We start from the raw sequence: 21,753 nt of genomic DNA, 5'->3' as shown, positions 1-21,753 counted from the left end.
TAAATGTAATGCAATTTCAAGTAGAACTTTATTTAATTGAGTATTTCGGTGTTAAGGTTGTCATCAGGGCATGCACACACACACACACACACACACACACACACACACACACACACACACACACACACACACACACACACGCACACCGTGCGAACTGCTAAAGCTTTGCATAACTTTGTGCGTTTTTTTGGCACAAGCTGCTTTTGCGGTTGCTCATTGTCTGAAAGAATTTAAATAGAATTGGGCTAAGCCGAGGCCAGAGCCAGGCGAAAATATGTCAAAAAATGACACCAGCTGAAAATGGCATTTCCAGAGATTACTTTATGGATTTTAATTGGCGTGTGCATACCCACAATCTGCATCTAAATTATTCGAATTCGCCGGCTCCATAAGAGATATACATTTAAAAACATATCAAAAGTGCCAACTCAATTCAATTTTTTCTAATTACATTAAAAAGTTTTATCTCAAAAAATAAATATTTTTAAGTTTCTGAGAGTTAAAATAAGTAATTAAATAGTAATATATATATAAAATAAACAAATGTTAATTGAGTAAAATATATACAAAAAAATTAATAAAAAATAAATAACAATAATTTTAATCAATACAATACAGTTACAAAATTAATTGGAATTCAAGAAAAAAAATTGGATCCAAAATTATGTGCACTAACCGAACCCAAAAAAGTTTTAGAGCAAGAATAATTGTTTTTAAGTTTCGTAGAGCAAATTATATGTAAAATATGCAACATAAACAAATTAATTATTTTAATAGAATAAGAAAATAAATTGGAATTCAAAAAAAAAATGAATTGCAACCATAAGTAGGCTTCAAAGGACCTAAGAAGTTGTGGCTCACGCAAAAGTTTTTTAAGTTTCTGATGGCTAATTATATGTAAAAAATATATTTTAATGAAATGTCAATAGAACAAAATATTGACAAGAAATTAAATGAATTATTTAAAAAAAAAAAAATCAATAGGAATTACAAATAATATTTGTATCAAAACTCGGCCTACTAGTTGAACTGAACCAGAGCATAAAATATTTTTTCTCGATATTAAAGATGAATTTATAAACATAATAAATATATAACAAATAAATACAATTAATTTCCACTCAGGAAATTATATATACAAAATATACGACAATAACTTAAACTAAAACTCTGAGTAGCCCAAAGAATATTTTTGATTAGGCAAGTAATATTAAAAAAAAAAGCATTGACTGAAGCTAAAAATAAATTGGTTTGCCAATTGAATTCCGAGTGCAAATGTGCTTCGGCAAATTGGGTAAATTGCAAAAAAAAAAAAAAATAATAGACTCGGCGAGCAGTTCGTATCTATTCGTATGAGAGGCAAGTAAACTAGCAACAGCCATAAAAAAGAAGAAAAATAAATGCTAAAGAATAAACATGAAGCAACAAAAAAGCGCAGCCCAGCAGGCGGAAGGGAAGGGTCGTGGAACAGAAGCTCACATGAGTTTATTACAAGACATTATCTGGCAGCTAACAGGAGTAATATATGTGCATGTGTGTGTGTGTGTGTGTGTGTGTGCAGTGAAGCATCATTTTATTTATGCCCGAAAATGCGGCGCAATGAATAATTATGCAAATGGGTCACACAGCTAGCGGTCAGGCCGACTGCCAAGCGGACCAAAAGGATTTGGCTCTGGCCACAGCCAGCAGCCGGCAAGTGGCAGGCAGCAAGTGGCATGCCCCTAAAGGGCGCTGCGGCTGCAGCAGTAACAAATTACAAGTTTACACAATTTGCCAAGCACTTAAGCCGCATGGCGCGGCCAACGAATGCAGTTTGGCCAAAATATGACCATTAATGCTTAACATTTAGTTTAAGTCCAGTTCAGTTAAGTCCAACAAAATTAACAAACATATATAAACAAATCGGGAGTGGCCGACTAGGTGATGCCCCTAACTTTCTTCAAGCAACAGCTTCCAGCTCGCGCAACGCTCTCCTTTGCCTTGGCATTACAAAAATAAATTTTAAAAAATAATAATAATTGCAATTCTACTTATAGAATTCATATGGCTTGTCGTGTAGTTCTTAAAAACCAAAAGATTTGCTCCAAAAACGGATTTCGATATCGATTCTTAACGATTGTTTGGAAACAAGGCAAGTTATCGATAATCTAAAACAAACCAATACTACATGAGCACTAGGAAGACCTACGTTCAAGTCGTTTAAGTAAGATCGACGCGTTCATACATACGGACAGACAGACGGATAGATAGACCGACAGACGGACATGGCTGGATCGACTCGACTATTAATGCTGACCAAGAATGTATATACTTTCTGAGCTCCGAGATGCTTCCGTCTGCCTGTTACATGCATGTGCACAAATACATTATACCCTTTTTTTAACAATTTTCAATGGGTTCAGGGTATAAAAATGCTTAAATGTCGCTGGCAGTCATAGATTTGGCCAAAAGTTTGCGCCATTGTTTTTGCCCAGCAGAGTCCAGCGAAAATAATTAACAACTTTTTGCCTCTTGGCCAAAGATTTTCAACTTGCTGTTTTTTTTTTGTTTATTTTTTTTTTCTCGCGCCTTTTGTCGCCCGAGTTGGCCGTCCAAGTTTTTCAGCGCAAACTTTTTTTGTTGCCTTTTGATAGAAACTTCAACATTTGCTGCGTCTGTCGCACTTTGATATTTGAGATCTTTTTAGCTCCAGCTTTAGCTGTCTGGCAGCTCATGAAAATGTGCGCCCAAAGTATCTACGCAAAACTCACAGCTTAATCGTTTGCAGTTTTTCGATACCCTGTAAAAATTACTGCTAAAAAGTGTATAAAAGGATGCCAGGAAAAAAGACTACTATGTGAGATTTATACAAAGCTTAACTAATTATAGATATAGATATAAGTTCCTACAATAAGAAATAACTATCTTGAATATTGAATACATTATTATTATTGTTGATTATTATTATTATTATTTTAATATCCTTGACAAAAATTATTTATTGTTTTTATATTATGCGATGATCAATTAGAAAATACAGGGTATTTGCTAGTCGCGCACTTGCTCAAAACGGAAAATTCGAATTCATGAACTTGAAACTTCAAGCAAAGCTGTAGCCAGAAATGCGTATAATTTTGACTTAAAACCAAAACAAACTTTCCTAAGAGCGGATCTCTTTAAATTATATATATATATAGGCACTTATACAAAATATATATACATATATCAGCTGCATAGTATTTATTACATATATATTAGAGGCAGCTGCTGCTGGCGAATAAATCAATATCGCATTAACTGCTTAGTCGGCCAAAACTTTTTGCCTAAATATGCCAAAGCACATAAATAACGAAATGTCAAAAAGTTTTTGTCCAACATTTCTTGAGCCAAATTAAACTTCACAGTCAACTGCAAATGTTACGGCCATTTGGATATTGGACATGCGAAATTCTTTCCAACAATTTGTTGCTTCAAGCACTCGGTTGTTTCTTTTCTTTTTTTTTTTGCTGGACCCTAATTGGAGAATTAATTAACACACTTATGAAAGATTTTACCTTGATTTGCCTCGGTCTTTAATTAATTATTCAATGGGGGAAAACAAATTAATATGCTTTACGCTCAATCTAATTTTATTTGTCTGAGCGAGCTTAAGTCTTTGGCCTTGATAGATTTAATAGATAATAAATATATGAAAAGCCGAACAGCAAGAACAAAACAAATAAAAAAATATATATATATATATTTGTATGTTTACATTTATGTATGTTTATATTGCATGTCTACGCTAGAGGGCGCCTACTTGTTTAAGAAAAGCTTTAGCACACTCACCTCACTCTCACTCTCTCACTCTTCTTTTTATCTTTTACTCTCTCTGTGTGTTAATGCAGCCCAAAAGCGCGGCTTTTTTTTTCTTCTGCAAAAATGCTTAGCACAAAACAAGTAAAACACGCGTGGTTTACCGCTTATCTATAATATGTTTGTTTACGCAGTGCTGTAACACATTGCAAATACACACACGACACACACTACCCAACGCGTTAAACTCCAAACTAGCTAATTAAACTTTTTACAACACGATTTTACATACAAACGCGGAGAGGCCAAGCGCACAAACTAAATTCGACCCTGCGCTAAGCCGGCACTATCCGTTATCCACAATGTTCGCTCATTATGTTCATAGATAACGGAATTAAAAGCATTTCAACCAATGACGTGAGCACAGTGCGTTCGATTTACCCTTCCCTCCCGCTCACAGCATCTACAATGTTCGCACTCTTTATGCAGTCTACATATAAAACAGGATCAAAAGCGGAATAGTTTTATCCACTAGCATTCAACAATCAACAATATTCACTCTCCGGATAAACGCTTTGCACTAGCGCTAAATGCAGGTGATACACAAAGATTTATAATACATTTTTAATATATAATTTTAATAATCTTTTTAATAATATATAATTGCTTTATAAATGGGAGTAAATGTATGAAATGGAGAAACCAATTTACCTAAGTCTCTTAAATTATTTAAAGCTAATTAATTAATAAGTTCTTCTTTAAAGTCATTTTTAATAATTTACATACAATTTGAACTTATTCTGAACTCGCTGAAATCATAAATTTTAATGGAAGTAAATAAATAAAATGTTGTAATAAACTAACGCAAATCTCTTCAATTTGCTTCATATATTTTTTTATTATTTCTGAATTCAGTTGAAATAGAAACTTAAGAAATTAATAACTTTAAAATGGCAACTATTTTGTTTTTTTTTTATAAAAAGTTCTGTTAGAAAAGTTTTCCACAGATGAATAAATCATTTTCACGAACAAAATAAATGTAATTAAAATAAAAACTGAATGTAAAGTAAAATCTTTGGTTCTGATATGCCCTAGATATATATAATTGGCAGAATAATATTTTCCCAAAAGGAAGAAGCTGCACGCTTTATAATCGATAAGTTGCAATTAATTGCGACTTTAAACTTTTGCGGTCTGTTTCAAAGGAAATTTGTTTTTGCTGCATTTGCATAAAATTAAAAAAAAATGAAGATACATAAATTAAATAATTAATTAAATGCAGCACGAGAGCCGAATAGTGCAATTTCCTGTGTGTCTTTAGCTTGATTAATGCACTGCATTTGAGCGAGAGACTCAACTTTGAACTCTGCACATAGAATAAAGTTTTAATTAGAATGCAAAATGATTAATTAGCTAAAAGTGTGTGTGGCAGCTAGAGCCTGCCCCACAGCCAAGAGGAGAGCAGGGAAATTTAAATGAAGCTCCGTTGAAAACAAATCAGTTGAGAAAAAAAACACATCTACAAATCTGTCACATTTATTTGTTGCACCTGCAAACAGCTTAGGGTCTGTTCTTGTCAGTTTTTCTGGCCACATATTTAATCCAAAATTTACTCTTGGGCACCATCTGAAAGCCCAGGATGTCACCCATCATGTCCTTGGGAGTCTTCTGAGATGGCAACAGCTCGAACTTGATCAGCAAATGGTATATCATAGACTTGACCTCCATGAGCGCCATACGGTTGCCTGAAGGAGAGAGAACTCATATATAGAAATCGGTTTACTATATAGTATATTATATATATAGTACACACCAATGCAATTGCGGGGTCCCACGCCAAATGGCAGATACGTGAATTGCTTAATTTCATGTTTGTTTTCCTCCGAAAACCGTTCGGGCCTGAACTCTTCGGGCTCTGCAAAATGCTCGGGATCATAATGTAAGCCCATAATGGGTATAAATATGCGATCGCCCTTCTTCAGCGAGACGACAACTTGATTGTTTTCATCCCGTAAATCGATATCTGCACCGCAGCCGCGATCCGTTCTCGATGCCGGCGGCCACTTGCGTAATACTTCCGAAACGACCATGTCCATGTACTTCATATGCATTAGTGTGTCATAGTCCAGGGGTTTGCCCTGCAATTGCTGCTCCACACTCAGGATTTCCTCGTAGAGCTGCTTTTGCACAGCCGGATTCATACACAATTCATAGGTGAAAAAGCAGAGGCAGGTGGAAACCGTCTCGAAGCCCGCGGCGAAGAAGAGCAGGCACTGGGCCAGCAGATCGTCATCTGAGAACTTTTTGCCCGACTCATCGGCATCGTCAGCCCTGCGTTGCGCCTCCATCAGCAGATGAATCATATCTGGTCGTATTATCTTGTGCTCCACACGGTATTTGATGGCATCAAAAACCAGGGATCTGAAGTAGTTGACCGTCGTTTCATCCAGGATCGAGACTCGCAAAGCCTGCTCAAATTGAGAAAAACAGTAAATAAAGTTGAGAAAATTATATTATTCCGTGCAGACCTTCATTAATCTGGGCATAAAAGTGTAAAGTATCGCCTTGATCACGACCACAGTCTTGACTTTGGTCACAGTCTGACCAATTTGAAAGAATTTGTTGTCCTTCTCCTCGAACGAGTTGACCTTGATGCCAAACGCAGCGGAAGCGATGACATCGTTGGTGAAACGCGTAAAAAAATCCTTCATTTCCAGCTCGATGCCATCGCCCGGGCCCGGCGCCTCTTTCAGCTGCTGTTCAATATATGCCACGCCCACCTCGCTGCAGACATTGATCAGCTCGTACATGGCACGCATTTTGATGCCGGTAAAGCTGGGCGATAATATATTACGCATTTCCCGCCATTCGCGATCCTGCAGCCGGATCAGACTCTTGGACAGCAGCGTCTTAATTTGCTCGGTGCCAACATGATTCACGAAATGATCGAACTCCTTGATGCCCACAGTCTTGATCAGCTCCAGATCACGCACCACAAATATGGGATCACGCAGAAAGAAAAAGCCATAAACTTTAGCGTCTCGAAATTCCCGATGCTCTTCGATTTGCCTGCTGAAATGGGGCGCAGCACCAAACAGTTCCTTCAGGCCAATGTTGCCCAGCAGCGGGCTGGGCTTCGCATAGGGCACACCCCTATCCGCAAAAATCTGGTAATTGGCCACGGACCATTTGTAGAGCAGCGCTAGCAATACGATCACGAGTGTACAAATAATTAAAAACATTTTTCTACTTTTTTTTGAATATATTTTCTTTCAAGCATTCAACTGAGCGCTTCCAACGCGCAAATGTTACTGAAATGCCAATAACAATATGGCAGTTCTTATATGACCTCATCGTTCTCTCTCTATATTTACGCCCATATATATAATTGTTTACTGCGGCTCTCTCCACAAATTCTAGCACACTATTTCTCTCGCTCTCTTGCTTTTATTTAATCTACTTCTCGCGTCTCTCTGGCAAACAAGCCAGAACAATATAAACGTTTCGACTCAATTGTTATTATTATTATTACTATAATTATTAATATTAATGTTGTTGTTAGTATTATTCATAATTTAAATTTTATTATTATTATTGCCAATATTATTTATTTTATTATTATTAATATTTTTTTTATTATTATTAAAATTATTTTCATTAATAATATTTTTATTTTTATTTAAACAATTATTGTTTTTTAAACAATAATAATAATGATAATTATTATTATATATATTTTTATTAATATTATTATTATTAATATTAATATTATTGTTATTAGAAGTATTATTATTTTTATTAAAATTATTAATAATATTATTGCTATTATTTTTTTCAAATGAAATCCTATAAATCAAGATATTACAAAAAAAATCTCTTAAACATCATATAAAATTCTTTTTATCAACTTAATTGTAGAGTATTTCAGCATTTACCTTCAAAAATCAATTTCCCTTCGAGCAGTGCTCGAATATTTTATACTCTCATTTAGTAAATGCTCGCATATAGTATACAAATTTAAATTTCTATACAGCTCCACCATTTTTACCGATAATTTCTATTAGATCTTTATGATATACTGATACTGAAATATATACAACCCATTAAAAACAAACAACAAATCTGCGCCAAAGTTTTTTTAGAACTTGGCATAGATATAAACAAACGTTCTAGCTATGTGTTTCCAGACGAAAGTGATCTCAAGTATATTTGAAGCGACGGTTAAGGTCAGGGAATATCCGTATATATACGTACATAAGGGTTCGCAAAAGTCTACTTGTTGCTAGGCGTAACTTAGTTCCTAACAAAAACTAGAACATTTTTCGGTAGTGTATAAAAAGATAAGCAATTGAACAACAAACAAAATAAATTTGATTGCTAAAAATTCTTATCTGTTAATGTTTATATGAACTGAATGGCATGATATGATATCAGTAAAAATTGCACTTGAATATATATGAATAATATTATTATTATTATTTAAACACCTTTACTTTTGTTTAATGTGTAGTCAAATATAGTAGAACGTAGAATGGCATAGTTAAGTAAGGTACATTAAAGCATATTATATAGTACAGACTGTAATTGAAAGTAAAATTAGAACAATTTAAGCCCATTAATGAGTCACAATTTTAATCCCAAATGACAATGAATCATGTCTCTGATATGGAAGTGTCAATATTTTCCATTTTTTTTATATTATTATTGGATACTAATTAATGAATTAAACAAATTGTAGTCCATGACATTGAGCCATTATCAATTGTTAACGCTTGAATTTATCGTTAATTTTTCTTGCAATCTTATCTAGTTTATTTGTAGATAATGCAGTTGACAGGTTCAGGCACAAGGTTCCAACTGGATTTAGGCCGATTCTCGAGGCACCAATTTGATCCAAAACTTTTCCTTGGGCTGCATACTGAAACCCTTCAAGCTCTGCATCATATTCTGGACCGTTTTCTCAGCTGGCACCAATTGAAATTTACTCACTAGATGATAGATTATGGATTTCACCTCCATCAACGCCATTCGATTGCCTGAAAAGCGTTTTGCATGGTTAGAAATTTTTAAACTTTATAAATTTAAGCCTACCTATACAGCTGCGCGGTCCCAGGCCAAAGGGCAGATACGTGAACGGCTTTATATTGGGTTTGTTTTCCTCCAAGAAACGCTCGGGCTTGAATAGTTCGGGTTCCGGAAAGTTGTCAGGATCACGCTGCAATGCTATGATGGGTATTACTATAACGTCGCCCTTCCTGAACTTGGCCAGCAATTCCCTGTTCTCATCGAACATATCAATATCCTTGCCGCACACCCGATCCAGACTAAAGGCAGGCGGCCATAGACGCAATAATTCCGATATAACCAGATCCATATACTTCATCTTGGACAGCATGTTATAGTTGAGCGGTTTGCCCTGCAGCTCCTGTCCCACGGATAGAATCTCCTCATATAGTTTCGCTTGAACCGCAGGATTCTGGCAGAGCTCATAGGTGAGAAAGCAGAGACTCGCGGACATTATTTCAAAGCCGACAAAGAAAAATAATAAACACTGCGCCAGCAGATCCTCATCGTTGAACTCCGCATGCTCCGTCGAGTGCTCCGGTATGCCATTTTGCTGAAACTGACGCTTGGCCTCCATCAGCAAATGTATCATATCGGGTCGTATTATATTATGTTCGGTGCGATATTTCATGGCATCGAATACGAGACTGTTAAAGTATTCGATTTTCTTGGCATTAAAGAGCTTAATGCGCAGCGCCTAAACGAATTGATAATTGTCCTATTATAATTATAATATAAGTATTATTTATAAATACCTTCATAACCCTCGGCATTAGGCCATATAGAATAACCTTGAGCATGACGAGATAGGAAAAATGCGCCACCGATTTTCCAAGCGTATAAAACTGATTCTTTTTATCCACAAATGAGTTGACTTTTATGCCAAACGCCGCAGAGGCTATAACATCATTGGCAAATCGTCCAAAGTAATCCTTCATTTCCAGCTCGATTTCTCCGGTGTTTGCCTTCAGCAACTCCCCCTCAATGTAACGCACCCCCTCCACGCTGCACTCGTTGATCAGCTCGAACATGGCCTTCAGCTTGCTGCTCGTAAAAGATGGTGTCAGAGTGTTGCGCATTTCCCGCCACTTGTCGTCCTTGAGCTCCTTCAGGCTCTTCGTGAACATCGATGCGCCCGCCTCGGGTATCATGGGGCGATGATTGATGAAATGCTCAAAGTCCTGTATGCCCACGCGCTTGATTAGCTCCACATCGCGCAGCACAAAGAACGGCTCACGCATATTGTAGAAGCCATAGATCTTGTGATCCTTCAGCTCTAAATACCGATCGACGAGATACTTCAAAAACGGCGCACGTCCCAGCAAAACCAACAAATTTAGATTTCCTATAAGCGGCTTTGGCGTTTCATGCACAATGCCGCGTTCCCTGAACGTCTTATACGGAGCCATGGAAATTTTATAGAGCAGCACGCACAGGACCAGCAAAAAGGTCAAAATGATGAGCACCATTTTCGGAACTGATTAAATCAAGTGTTCGACCAGAACTGAACTCACCTGACTGACTAAATTGGATATAGGATGTCGTATATAATCAGGATTTTTGTATATTTAATCTGTTTGTAAATAAAGATAATTGCTGAAGCCTGTGGAAAATTCATAAAAATATTTATTGGGCATACCAAAATCTCTTCGGGATTGGAGTTTAAAAATGTATAAATTAAAATATTTATGTATTTAGTTCATCGTTTAATCTAAATCCCATATTCAGCTAAAAAGAAAATATCTCTTCATTATTTTAAAATATAATTTTTATATATGTATTAAATTTTTCTTTTTTAAATTGGACTTCGATTGATTTCATTTAAGAAAAAAAAACTGAATAATTTATATTTTTATTTGAAATTGTTTTATGGTTTTCGGAACATTTTTCTTGATTTATCTCTAAAAAAATTTCTGAAATTTTACAGAATTAACATAGTTAAGGGGTTTGATTTTCAATTGTCCAATTAATTATTTCATTTATTTTATTTACTATTTATTATAATTGTAGCGTATTTAAGAATCAACCTGGTGACATATTTGCTCGCAGGCTTTAGCAACAATACTATTTAGATTTAACTAATAAACTAGATAATGAAATTTCGCTGATTGCAGCGTAAATAAATAAATACGTATAAATATGCTCAATATTTGCATTAACACATTAAATTATCTGTTTTTCTTTTTTTTTTTTTGGTTATCAAATACGATAACAAATTATCAGCCCGGCTGATTACTCAACGGTAATTACATAAATATATATGCATAAATAATTGTAATAAAATTACCTGACTGGCATTTATGAGCAGAAAATTATGTAAAATACATTCAACTAATTTGAGCTGTAACAAAATGCGCATAAATATCAATTTCTATATGCTAAACCTTTTTTGCAGCTGTTCAGTTCCGTTTGGGTAATCGATAAAAAAGCGTAATGCAAATCAAATTAAACACAAAAAATTGCTGCCATTGGGAATCAAATAAAATGCAAAATCATCATGTGCAGCAATTTAGGCAATTGCAATAAATAGATATATGCAAGTGTAAAACAGGTGTGCACGACGGGCAGATGCCCTGTATGTGTACCCTGTTCCTCGGGTTGCAGTCACAAACATGCTACCTTCCCTCTGAGCCTATGAAAGAAGCTACGTATAAAATTCCATGTTTTAGCTCTAAAAATCCTGATTTTGAAGTGTCCCTTCAAATTGACAATGAGATAGACAGACAGAAAGATAGGCTGACGGACGAACAAGGTTTCGTCGAGTCGTCTGTGGATTTGTACCAAAAATATTCCTATATTTATATATCTAATGGAATCCGAGACACCTTCATCTGTTACATATAATTTTCAAAAATTATAATACCCTCTTTAAACAAACATGCACTGGGTGCTGAATATGAAAATGAAGAAAATTGCAACAGAAATGGCGCTTGGGAGCGCTTGCAAGGCGTGGCATGAGTCAAGCGAAAAATTATAATAATTACGGCATACCTTGAGGCGGGCCTATAAAAGTTAGCTGTCCGCAGTCGGACCTAGATAGTTGAGCACCAAATATGCTTGAGGATATACAATTTATATACACGAACGTTCGCATCCTGCGTTTCTGGGCGCTGCTCTACGATAAAAATGTGAAACGCTATGTCTGCATCACACTGAGCATCCTCCATGTAGTCACCCAGCTGCTGTACATGTTCAGCACAGACGAGGGCATCACGGGCATTATACGCAACTCCTATATGCTGGTGCTCTGGATAAATACCATATTGCGCGCCTATTTGCTGGTGTTCGATCAGGATAGGTACATCCAGCTGATTAACAATGTGAGAGCCTACTACCATGAGCTGGAGCGTCTGAAGGATCATTATATAGATCAGCTTTTGGTCCAGCTCAATCGGCAGGGTCAGCTCATGGCACGCGGCAATCTGTTCTTTGGCCTCCTCACCTGCATTGGACTTTGTCTTTATCCGATTAGTTTCAATGAGAGAGGTGAGCTTTAAGTTACTTAATCGACGAGAAAACTAAAAACCTTAAATGCGCTGTGAATAATAAAAGTAGTTGCAAGCTTTAATGTGCTTTCAAAGTTAACGTAATTTATCTGTTTTATGGTTTAAAGTACAAGGCATAACTTTGGCTTCATCTTGGAAAAGTAAAACGTTCTATAACTAATTATTTTAGTCAAAACTTTAAAGCTTCGTAAACTTTAATGTGCTTTTAAAGCAGTGAGACTATGATTCCTTATAGCCGTTACAATTTTTTAAAGCTTTTAATGAAAACAAATGTATGTGCTTAATGGCAACCCACACGTTGGCTTCATCGTACTAAAGTGAAACTTAAAAAGCTCCTTGAATAATTATTTCAGTAAAGCTTCAAAGCGGTATACGTTTTAACGTGATTTTAATGTGGCCAAAAAGTGAGTGCACAACTTTAGCTAAAGCGTAGAAAGTTGAAGCCTTAAAAATTCTATTCATTTTAATTTCAGCTCAAACTTCACGGCTTGCAAGCTTTTATGTGCTTTAAAAGCTATTTTTTATAATATGCTGCATAAAAAGGCGTACAGTATTTTATTACAACCCGTTAATTAATCATGTGCTTCAAGAGCTTTTAAATATTAATTAGGTATTAAAAAATGTTCGAATTGCATCTCAGTTAACACAGTTTTCTAAGAAAACATTGTAAATTAATATATGCAAGAAATATAAACTTAATATAAACTTATTCAGCCTTTACCAAATGCAGTTCCACTTGCCTCAAAGCTTCGCTTGTCAGGAATCAATCTTAGGCTTAGTAGCCACTTTCAGCTAATGTCATAGGGTCTGGCAAATGTAATTGCTTTGTGTGTACTTGCAGTTATGCCCTTTGGCAGCAAAATACCGGGCGTGGATGAGTATGTCACGCCCACCTATCAAATTTGGTTTGTCTGTCAAGTGCTCATCACACCGATGGGCTGCTGCATGTATATACCCTACACCAGTCTCTGTGTGGCCTTCATCATGTTTGGCATTGTGATGTGCAAGTCGCTGCAGCATCGTTTGCGTTGTCTGAGCCGCAGACCCCTCACCAGGCAGGAGCTCTCGCAGGAGATAATCGAATGCATTATCTATCACCAGCGGATCATAGAGTAAGCTATAGAAACGGGTGTGGTCCTGTGGTACTCAACGAACCTTATCTAGTTATGTGCAGACCATCAATAAGCTGACTACTTATATATTTCTCGTGGAGTTTTTGGCCTTCGGTGCGCTGCTCTGTGCGCTGCTCTTCATGCTCATATTGGTAAGTGTATCTCAAAGGATTTAACACAGACTCTTGGCAGCCTTTTGTGTTTTCTGTAGATGGACACCAAGGCACAGGTGGCCATTGTGAGTGCGTACATAAACATGATACTCGCCCAGATATTGGCCCTTTATTGGTATGCCAATGAGCTGAGGGAGCAGGTGAGCCTTCGCCTTGGTTCCCGCTGCTTTATGCTTGATTTTAATATATTGCAGAACTTGGCCATAGCCGGAGCAGCGTATGAGACCGCTTGGTTTACCTTTGACCTATCACTGCGCAAAGATATACAATTTATTATATTGCGTGCCCAGCGGCCAGCATCGGTGAGACACTTCGATAATATAACTACTTGACTGCTGCAACTAATTAACTTGAATATTTGACTAATGCAGATACTCCTCGGCAATACACGACCCATTACATTGGAGTTATTTCAGAATTTACTGAATACATCTTATACATTTTTTACGGTACTTAAACGTATTTACGGTTAAAGTTTATTGCAGGAAAACAATTTTTGAAAAAAACAATAGACACACTAAAATAACGCATACGGCACGTGTGCCGCAAAATATAAGTAAATAAATATAAATCTATTTTTTCATTAGTGTCCACTTTTAAGCACGATAAATTACGCATACGATACGTTTGCCGAAAATTATAAGTATTTAAACATAGATATATTTTTTCATTAGCGCACACCTCTTTATATTATTCAAGCAAATAAAATACAAATAGAAGCATACAAAAAAAAAGAAAACAAATTTTAAAACTTGAATTACGCATACGACAAGTTTCCCGACAAAAAAATAAGTATATAAACGAAAATCAATTTTTTCATTAGCGAGCACTTCAAAACGAATAAAAAAGAGAAAAATCAATTTTTTTAATTTTAATTTTTAATTTGCGCAATTTTTATAGCTGTTAATCTTGTTTGCAGATATATTAAAAACCTTATCTTATCTTAAAGTATTTATGTGTTATCTTAAATTATTAAATTCCTTAAAAAGGTTTTACTTTATTTGGTATTTCAATTTTATATTTTAATTATATATTATATAATATATATTATATATTGAATAATATAATTGAATATTACTACTTTAATTCTAATTATATCTTATATTCATATATTTAAAAGAAAAGTCTATGTAATTAAATACATTATTTACTCTAGTGCTGCTTTCAACTTTAGAGCCATTTGTTCTACAAAATATATTAAATTAATTATATACGTTTAGCCTGAATTGATATTTTACTTTTCAATTATAATTAATATTATTAATTAAATGCTAATTATATTTTCTATCTAATAGGAACCTCTAACAAAAACTACTTTTATGCTTTGAAAAGATATTTTAATATATTATACCCTATAATTATACCCTATACATAAAACAAACAAAAAACAACTGCAATATCAAGAAATATGCTAACCACTGTTTACACATAATAAATATTTAAATGATGCAATATTAAATAGTTGGCATGCCTTTAACAATTAATGCGAATTGCTTATAATAAATAAATAATACTATCAAAACAGCTTTGATTTAATTTAATTAATGGCTGTAAAAAGCGTGTTTTATATTAATTTGTTGTTTATTTTATTTATTTTAATAGAAAAAAACTGCTCGCACATTTTGTTGCGCATCATTTGCGGTTGTCGCACAATTCGTTTGCATTGTGTTTTTTTTCTATTTTATTTTTTACCTCTCACCCTGATAGCAAAAAAACAGAACGCATAAAATTGTAGTAGGTGTAGCAAGAGAGCGATAAAAAAATGTTTGCTGAAGTTGTCAACGCTGAACGCGATGCTGAATTGTCGGCAAACTTTGCACCACACTCTGACATTGAGTGGCATGCCCCAGCAACACCTGCGCCAGCCGAGGACTTGTAGGTGCCAGCAGAAAAAAAAATAAATAAATAAATAAACTGTCAGCAGCTGCAACAGGGAAAAGCAACAGTCGAATACATTTCAATTTAAAATAATTAGATTTAAGAAAACCACTAAATAGAAAATTTTGAGAAAAATCTTTAGCAATTTTCTTCTTTTAAATAATATGTTTCTTTTCTTTAAATTCACACTATTTCCACATGTAAAAAATATTAAATTGCTTACTAATTATATTTTCATATACACTTTTATAATTTAAAAAAAAAGGCTAAATCGAATATTGGAAATATTTAATATTTAGTCAATAAATCTATTGAAATATTTAAAAACATTTTTTTTTTTATTTCCATCCTGCTAATGCCAGTAAATATTAAATAAATTAAGTGCTCAGCTCGGTCTCTGTTCACGGCCAAAGTAAATTATTTATTTATTATTTTTATATAGCATGCAGGAAATCAAGGTTTATTATTCGTGGCGCATTTCAATTGTATTTGACATTTAAAGACACTTAGTAGAAACTAAAGCCGACCATACCACTGTTGTCATAGATCTCATTGATGGAGCACAGATTGAGGAAGGCCGGATTGCGTCCGGTGCGGCATTCGGTTGCCGGCCTATCGCCGCTTTTATAAACCGGCGCATTCACATCGTTGCCACGGACAAAGTTGCAGGTCATATACTGATGCGTGCTGATCAGCCATTGGCCGGCATTGTTGCTGGTGTTGCGCGTCTGCCGGAGTATGCCGCAGCCCACGTGGGTGGTGCTGTCCCGGACCAGTTGTGTGAAGTATGCAATGCACTTGCTAACCCGTAAATGCAAAATTCTTTGAGATTCAAACAGGAACAGCGGCAGGAGCAGTAGCTGAATGCCGGGCTATGTGTGAACGTTGGAATGGAGCTACACTGGCTTACCTGTTAGTGGGCGGACTGTATGCAATAATATCGCGCATGCTGCACTCCTTGTACTCGGCAAACATTTGCTCCAAGGTGGCCTTGATCACCTCCTCCTCGGTGTGGTATTCAACGGGTGCATCTGTGGCGCCAGCATTTCCGCCCGCATTTGGCGTACCCTGCCAGCCGCCCTCGGCCACAACCTGGGCGACATTGCGAAACTGATCGCTGTTGCGGCAATGATCATTAACCAGAGCGCAGCGCTTCACATTCAGCTCCGCAAAGCTGGCCAGCTCCGGATCCCATTGCAGCGTGGCCATGCGTGTGGCCGGATTGAAGCCCATCAGATCTCCGCGCGCAATCCGATCGCGATATTCGTTCAGTTCGTTGAGAATCATGTTGCGCCTAGCTTTGGTAATGCGCACCACATGTGCATCTGGGCTGCAGCTCTCCGCCAGCTCCTGTAAATTGTCGCAAATGTCCCAGATGGTTAGTATCGTGACATTGCAGATTAAGTGCGCTGCTGCAACTTACGCCAAAATTGTGGCAGGCAATGTGCTTCTCGGGCCCCGGACACAGCACAGGATCACAGTAGTCAAAGGCCAATATCCCTGGCCAGAAGCACAGCTGCCACAGCGCTGCCAGCAGCCAGTTAGTGCACAACATTTCGCTTACGCTGCCCATTTGGTCGGGCTCTGGCACCAGGGCACAGTCTCTTATAGAGTTGGTTCCCAAATCGATTTGTCGCCAAAGCGTGGCTATCTGACCAACCCAGCCAGCCCATCCGATTGGACGCGCACCCCACACATTGGTCATGGCCAGCCCACTTAATGAAAAGATATGTCTGTTCGTATATTTGTACCCTACTTACACATCAGCTTTATTCGTTTCTTTCTTAGTTTTATTCTTTCACCCATTTAATTTATTTTATCATATACTACATTTTTTTTTACTTATATTTTTATTATTCTCTCTGTTCTTATTGTTTTAATGCATCGCTTCTTTTCTTTTTTTTTTTTATTTATTTTTATACCCTTGCAGAGGGTATTATAATTTTGTCGTGAAATGTGTAACGCATAGAAGGAGACATCTCCGACCCCATAAAGTATATATATTCTTGATCAGTATCAACAGCCGAGTTGATATAGCCATGTCCGTCTGTCCGTCTGTCCGTCTGTCTGTTTCTATGCGAACTAGTCTCTCAGTTTTTAAAGCTATCTTTATGAAACTTTGCAGAATTCCCTCTTTCTGTTGCACGCAGCTCATATGTCAAAACCAAAACTGGATCGGACCACTATATCATATAGCTGCCATAGGAACGATCGGTCGAAAAGTAGGTTCTTGTATGAAAAACATTTTTGTTTATAAAGTTATCTTGACTAAACTTTGTATTTATTAGTTTTACTACGCTCCCCATATATATGCAAAATCCTATTAAGATCGGGCAACTATATCATATAGCTGCCATAGGAACGATCGGTCGAAAATTAAGTTTTTGTATGGAACATTTTTATGTTTTTCAAGATATCTTGACCAAACTCGGTATTTATTAGTTTTACTAGGCTCCCCATATATATGCAAAATCCTATTAAGATCGGACCACTATATCATATAGCTGCCATAGGAAAGATCGGTCGAAAATTAAGTTTTTGTATAGAAAATTTTTATGTGTTTCAAGATATCTTAACCAAACTCGGTATTTATTAGTTTTACTACGGTCCCCATATTATATAGCAAAATTCTATTAAGATCGGACAACTATATCATATAGCTGCCATAGGAACGATCAGTCGAAAATTATGCTGTTGTATGGAATTTTTTTGTTTTTCAAGATATCTTGACCAAACTCGGCATTTATTAGTTTTACTATGCTCCCTCCACTTATGCAAAATCTTATTCACATCGGGCAACTATATCATATAGCTGCCATAGGAACGATCGGTCGAAAATTAAGTTGTTGTATGGAAACCTGTTTTGTTTTTCAAGATATCTTAACCATACTCGGCATTAACTATTTTCCCTGTGCTTCTTAGATACGGGCAAAGCACTATGAGCATTTTGAAAAGGTTGGGTCTGCAAGGGTATTAAATCTTCGGTGTGCCGAAGATAGCACTTCTTTCTCGTTTCTTTTATTTTTATATTTCGAATATTGGTTTTTTGCTCTTTTACATTTTTTCTCAACTTATCTAATATCTTTCACATGTTTCTCTCCCAAATTTGTGATGGTTTCTTAACTTCTTCCCCAATTTCTCAAGTTCGTTCATTTTCTTCCATATGCTCACCTTCTTTCTTCGATCGTTAAGCTTCTTTTTTTTCACCCGTTGCTTTCACTCTTCTTTCGCTCAACTTTTTGCATTTCTTATTTTCTGCCATATGGTCACCTATAATTGATATTCCTTTTGATTTTGTTAAACTTTTTTCTTTTCCCATTTATTTTAATTTTCTTACATATGCTCACAACATTCCTTCTTTCTTCTTTCGCTTAACTTCTTCCTATTTCGCAAGTTCTTTCATTTTCATAAGCTTCTTCCTATAGCAGACTTTGTGTAATTGGCTCAGTAGCTTCATCCTCCTCATTTTTTTCTTCTTCATTTTTCTTTGCCTTTGGCTTTTCGTCTACATATTCCTTTTCTCTTAACTCTTTTAATTTTCTTTCTGCAGCCAACATTTCTAGTGGATAACTTTTCACATCCTCCATATCATTTGCCTTCTGACATGGTTCGGATGCTGCAGTTGGTGGCGGCGGCACAAAATTATTAATCGACCACCTCTTCCGTACTGCACAAAAATTGGTAAATGCGATCCCTTCCTGCGGTGCAACGACTTCCGGGCACCTCGTCGACCTCATAGTGCGGCATACCATTCACATTGGCGCGAGATAGATTGCAGATTAGATTTGCCTGGGCCGTTTTTTTATTTTTTGCATCCTTTGACAAGCGTATCGCACAGCCAATGCGATCGCCATAATCCTGTATCAGAGGTATATAGTGGCCCACGCAGGAACTGTGAGTAAATTGCATTTCATTTAAAAATTGAGCAATTTTTTGGTTACTTAAAACAATTATATACGTAATAAATTCATTGAATTAAATAAAGTCCTTCGTCATCTAATATATTTTCTGGGTAGGATCTTAAATATTTTAAGTACACAAAAAAAATAGTCTTAACTGGAATTAAAATAAATAACGTATATAAATGTATTATATATTCATTTAGAAATTATTTTTATTTATTATTTAAATTAAATAAATAAACTTAAAAAATATGTAACAGAAATTAAAAATAAATAAAAATAAAAAACTCAAGCAATTTAAATTTGTCTATTGTAAATATCGATTGTACGCATTCTACGATCGATTGTGCCTATCGATTCTTTTTTACTGATTGCACTTATCAATATCCTTGTAAAACCAAATAAATGCTCTTGATTAAAATATTCATAAAAATGTGTCAAATTAAGAACGATCTCTTATTAAAGCTTTTCTAACAATTTAAATTGGACGTTTTCCGATGCTTTCCGATAGAATCGATATTTACGACTATCAACTATCGTAAGTATCTAGTGTGACTATTCACAATGGACTTTTTGAACTAATATTAAGTTATATTGAGCTTTATAAATTTGTACTTACCCCTCGAGCTTTGGTACAATAACGTGATTGGCATTCATAGTACAGCCCAGCACGTCATTAAACCATAAGGGCAGAAAAACGCGAGTCATTTCTTGGGATAACGTAGCTGACTGTTTTATAGTGCCCGAAAAGAGGACCGTTGGGACATAGTTATACGTTTCCGAATTCGAACATAACTTGGAATGGCTGCAGTGATACGTCAACAAACGCGTTGTATTTTCCAGATAACTATCCCAGGACAGGACCGGCATACGGGCTGCCGCCTTCAGGTTAAACAGCCCGCTGGCCACCATATTGCGCATCATATTCACATGCTGGAGCAGGTTCTGCCTCAGAGCACCGTTCACGGGTATGAGTTCATGTGTCTTAGCTCCGCATTCTTTGCCAAAGGTCTGAAATTTCGTTTGGAAGTAATGCTCGCTAACGAACAGCCCCGGCCAGCATTTACCTTTTTGTTTAGGCAGGCCACATGCGTGGTGCCTGCCGGGCAATGTTCCTGAATGGCACATTTATCCTCGACAGCCAGATTGAGCATCAGCTGCATCAGCAGCAGCATCGCTTGCAGCAGCAAATTGTATTTCATCTTATTAAACAGCTTCTTGCGACGACGTGGCAAGAAATATTAAAACTAAAATCTTGTGAGCTGTTTAAATTTATATTGGCTTGACAGGGGCGTGTCCAAGGGATTTAACATCAATTGGTTACACTTAGCTGCAGCGCATTTATCTGATGATCCATGGCATGTCCAAGATCTACCATAAACTTTACTGTGTACAGTGTCTAGCATGGCACTCAATTTGTACCTATTCAGTTCTGGAAGCTAATCTTCAACTCTTCTTTTTTTTAGGTATCTTCAATTTAAGCATGGAAATAACATTATGAGAAAACCTTATTTCGGAACAATTGTTCCTGTAGAAGCTATATATTATATAAGTCCGATTTGCTATTATTTTAAAAGAATATTATATCTTGCACGAGAAAGTTAGGTTATCTTCAGCATGCCGAAGTTTTAAGATCCTTGAAAAATTGTCTAAATCGGTCCAAGCATGTTATAATACCTATCGATGAATCGATATCTGCTAATAACAGAAGCTTTATGTTAATCTTCTTATCTTACGAATAAACTAAAAAACAGAAAAGAGGTGTTTCACCAGCCTTTTTCTGTGCATTGATTGGGAAGACTTACAGCCTTACAGCTCTGCAATGCTGAGAAAACAGAATATTTTGCCTTACAAGAAGTCATTTCGCTGACCGATTCTTCCTATCAAGCTATATAATGTAATAGTGCGATATTAAGAAGATTTGGCTACATAAACGGATATTTATTCTGATCTGTATGTTACATATGGCATACATATACCTTACGTTTTTAGTAGCATTTTCATTAAATAATTGTTTAAAAATCATTACATATTATACAGTTTGTAGATAAAACTTATCTGTATCTATAACATTTCATCATGGTCGATTTTCGTTATTTTGACATTTTACGATTTTTTATTTTCATATTCCAGAAAAAAGTTATTTTCCTATTTAGGGTATACTGAAAATTTCTTTGGCTTCTTCAGGTTTTAAATAGCTCTTTGATCTATCAATTCGATGGACATTGAAACACAAAATTCCACTTTAAACTTGGCTTTACACAACACTCTGAACGATAAAACATATTTTCTTTATATATAACTATCATCAGCATATACATATATATACATATATTTAATTTGA

General features: G+C 35.9%; 4 protein-coding genes across 5 annotated transcripts; 1 reads left to right on the top strand and 3 right to left on the bottom strand.

The window, feature by feature from the left end:
• Positions 1-5,334: 5,334 nt before the first annotated feature.
• LOC135432374 (uncharacterized) lies at positions 5,335-10,333 on the bottom strand. The gene is made up of 6 exons (XM_064688043.1): positions 9,594-10,333; positions 8,866-9,535; positions 8,641-8,810; positions 6,303-7,043; positions 5,588-6,242; positions 5,335-5,519 (listed from the first exon to the last, which is right to left on the bottom strand). The coding sequence occupies exons 1-6, from the start codon at positions 10,305-10,307 to the stop codon at positions 5,335-5,337; spliced, it is 3,135 nt and encodes a 1,044-aa protein (XP_064544113.1). The 5' UTR covers positions 10,308-10,333.
• Positions 10,334-11,891: 1,558 nt separating this feature from the next.
• Positions 11,892-14,256, top strand: Or49b (Odorant receptor 49b). The gene is made up of 6 exons (XM_064687388.1): positions 11,892-12,324; positions 13,186-13,456; positions 13,509-13,608; positions 13,668-13,769; positions 13,824-13,931; positions 14,001-14,256. The coding sequence occupies exons 1-6, from the start codon at positions 11,892-11,894 to the stop codon at positions 14,100-14,102; spliced, it is 1,116 nt and encodes a 371-aa protein (XP_064543458.1). The 3' UTR covers positions 14,103-14,256.
• Positions 14,257-15,907: 1,651 nt separating this feature from the next.
• On the bottom strand, positions 15,908-17,182 carry LOC135431561 (antigen 5 like allergen Cul n 1). Of its 2 annotated transcripts, none has more exons than XM_064686772.1 (3): positions 16,931-17,182; positions 16,418-16,857; positions 15,908-16,329 (listed from the first exon to the last, which is right to left on the bottom strand). In XM_064686772.1, exons 1-3 carry the CDS (start codon positions 17,078-17,080, stop codon positions 16,014-16,016), a joined length of 906 nt encoding a protein of 301 aa, XP_064542842.1. In that variant the 5' UTR covers positions 17,081-17,182; the 3' UTR covers positions 15,908-16,013. The 2 variants fall into 2 exon arrangements, with proteins under 2 accessions (XP_064542842.1, XP_064542843.1); XM_064686773.1 differs by having other exon boundaries at positions 15,908-16,308.
• Positions 17,183-18,742: 1,560 nt separating this feature from the next.
• antr (antares) lies at positions 18,743-20,636 on the bottom strand. Its single transcript, XM_064686889.1, has 3 exons — positions 20,477-20,636; positions 20,029-20,420; positions 18,743-19,399 (listed from the first exon to the last, which is right to left on the bottom strand). The coding sequence occupies exons 1-3, from the start codon at positions 20,609-20,611 to the stop codon at positions 19,153-19,155; spliced, it is 774 nt and encodes a 257-aa protein (XP_064542959.1). The 5' UTR covers positions 20,612-20,636; the 3' UTR covers positions 18,743-19,152.
• Positions 20,637-21,753: the final 1,117 nt, after the last annotated feature.

The sequence above is a fragment of the Drosophila montana genome, unplaced genomic scaffold (genome assembly GCF_035044405.1).
Source record: "Drosophila montana isolate Dmon_TW-CO22-7 unplaced genomic scaffold, ASM3504440v1 contig_3200_1, whole genome shotgun sequence".
Classification (NCBI taxonomy): Eukaryota; Metazoa; Arthropoda; class Insecta; order Diptera; family Drosophilidae; genus Drosophila; species Drosophila montana.
This window is presented reverse-complemented; position numbering and strand designations above follow the sequence as displayed.